Here is a 2,451-nt window from a genome sequence, read left to right on the forward strand (position 1 = left end):
GCTTTATTTTTAGTTTATATAAATAAGCTCTACTTTTATTAATTTTTTAATATTTCTATTAAATTGATAAGGAAAAATGTTTACTACTTTTAATAAATAATATAAAGAAAATTAAAAAAATAAATTAGCTTTAGACTATTACGGTTATTAGTTAAGTTAAAATGTAAAAATGTAAAAATAATTTATAAAATTAGAGAATCAGATAAATTGATTACTTGTAAATAAGAGATTATAAATTTAGATATTTATTAGCTCTAATTAGCTAATGATCATCATTATTTAATGTTAAATATTTTATTTATTTTTTCAAAATATTTTTAATTTTATAAATTAAGATAAAACAAAAGTTAATAAAATTTGTAAAACAATAAAATAAATTTGAAAACAAACTAACAAAAAAAGAATAAATCAGAAAATAAATAAATTTTAAAATAATAAAATTACTAAATCCTTACTATATTCATATTTTTTAAAAAAGACCCAAAAATATAAAATTTTTATCTCTTTATTTTAGGAAATTATCAGATTATAAAAAATAAAAAAATAAAGCATATTATATTATATATAATATTCAAATATATTTAGATTTATTTATTTTCAATACCAATCATATGTTATTTATAAGGTAATTAATCTTTTTGATTTAAGGTACTTTGCTTTCAATTAGTTTGATTACTAGACTGTATTACGACTTTTAATATAAATTAGTGTAAATTACTCAAAAAAAAATAAATTGGATAAAATATTTTATTTTTTTTAATAAAAAAATTACACAATTAAAAGTTAAATAATATTAAGTTAATAAATATATAAATAAAAAGAGGAGTTAAATTTTTTTCAATTCATTATAATATTAAAAAATATCATAATTCAAAATAAATAAATAAATAAATAAATAAATAAATAAATAAATAAATAAATAAATGAATAAATAAACTAATTTTACTCAAGATGAAGTTTCAAATTTTTGAGATTAGTGCACCTTCTTAAACAAGAACCTAAGTATGATGCGCCTTAAGTATCAATATTGTTAATTCTTTTTAAATATTTAAGAAAAGAAATATCATTAATTTATAAGTTAGTTAGTTAGTTAGTTAGTTAGTTAGTTAGAAGGAAAAAAAAAGAAAAAATGTGAAATATTAAGAAATTTATATTCTAATAATAAAAGCAAAAGTTGAAAATCAAAAAATGAGTTAAATAAAAAAGTAAAAAAAAATGATTTAAATAAACAAAATAAGAAAGTAAAAAAAGATAAATTTTTAAAATAAAAAGCTAATAAATAACCTATTAAATTTCAACTTTTTAAATATTTTAGAAAAAATAAAGAGTTTATTATTAAGTGAGAATGAAAAAATGAAGATAAACTATTAAATAGTAAGGGATGTATTTATTAATCATAAAAGGCAAAAGTTGAAAATTAAAAAATTAATTAAATTAACTAAACAACAAAGAAAGAAAGAAAAAACAAATAGAAGAAGAATAAAAATTAATATATTAAAAAGTTAATAAATAAATTAAAAGAATAAGCTTTTTATATTGTTTTAAATTCATTTTTATATTCAAAAATATCACAATCTAAAAAAAAAAGGTGTTTGTTTTTACCTAAGATCAAGTGTCAAATTTGAGAGATTAACACATTTTCCTAATCCTGAACATAAGCCTGATGCACCTTAAGGACCAATTTAGCAATAACTTTTTAAATATTAAAGAAATAATATCTAGTTAATTATTTAGCTAAAAGGAAATATGAAGAAAAGGTGAAATGAGAAATTAATAATTAATAATAAAAAGCAAAAGTTGAAAATAAATAAATGAGTAAAATTAATAAACAAATAATAAAAAAATAAAAATAAATCAAATAAAAGATTAAAAAGTTAATTAATTAAAAGAGATAGTTAGTTAGTGATTTTGTTTTCAATTCATTTATATATTCAAAAATATCACAATCCAAAACAAATAAACTGTTTTTACTAAAGGCTAATTGTCAAATTTGAGAGATTAATGCATTTTCCTAAACTTGAACCTAAGACTGATGCACCTTAAATACCAATTTCATTAAACCTTTTTAAATATTTAAGAAATAATATATATATAATTAGTTAGTTAGAAGGAAAAAATGAAGATAAAATGAGAATTAATAAGAAATTAATTAATGTATTTTCTCAAAAAATTCCAACCTAACTCCAAGAAATACTAAATTTTAGTAAATTTTCTCAAAATAGTCCTAATTTGGAAGTTATGACTTAGATTTTAGTCCGAATAATGAGAAAATGTCAATATTTTCATCAAAAATTAGATTTTCATTAAAAGATTACTTTATTCATTTTTTAATAATTTCCTTAGATAAATTTTACAAACATTTTTTGTTAATTTGGCGCGTTTTTATAAAATTTAATTAAGTTCTGATTTGTTTTTGGTAGTTTAAGTTAATTATTTAAATATAATTATCGT

At 16.6% G+C, this 2,451-nt stretch overlaps 1 protein-coding gene across 1 annotated transcript in view; it reads right to left on the bottom strand. All coding sequences in view use genetic code 6, as the record gives it.

The window, feature by feature from the left end:
- Positions 1-597: 597 nt before the first annotated feature.
- TTHERM_01344670 (kinase domain protein) overlaps positions 598-2,451 on the bottom strand; it is a gene marked incomplete at both ends in the record, with an annotated part of 8,195 nt that continues 6,341 nt past the window's right edge. Inside the window, 4 exons of the mRNA XM_001026867.3 lie at positions 598-691; positions 947-1,036; positions 1,603-1,692; positions 1,972-2,061. Of these exons, the coding sequence (XP_001026867.3) occupies positions 598-691; positions 947-1,036; positions 1,603-1,692; positions 1,972-2,061 (364 nt within the window). The remainder of the gene's footprint in view (positions 692-946; positions 1,037-1,602; positions 1,693-1,971; positions 2,062-2,451) is intronic.

This window comes from Tetrahymena thermophila (assembly GCF_000189635.1).
Source record: "Tetrahymena thermophila SB210 genomic scaffold scf_8253934, whole genome shotgun sequence".
In the NCBI taxonomy this organism is placed as follows: domain Eukaryota; phylum Ciliophora; class Oligohymenophorea; order Hymenostomatida; family Tetrahymenidae; genus Tetrahymena; species Tetrahymena thermophila.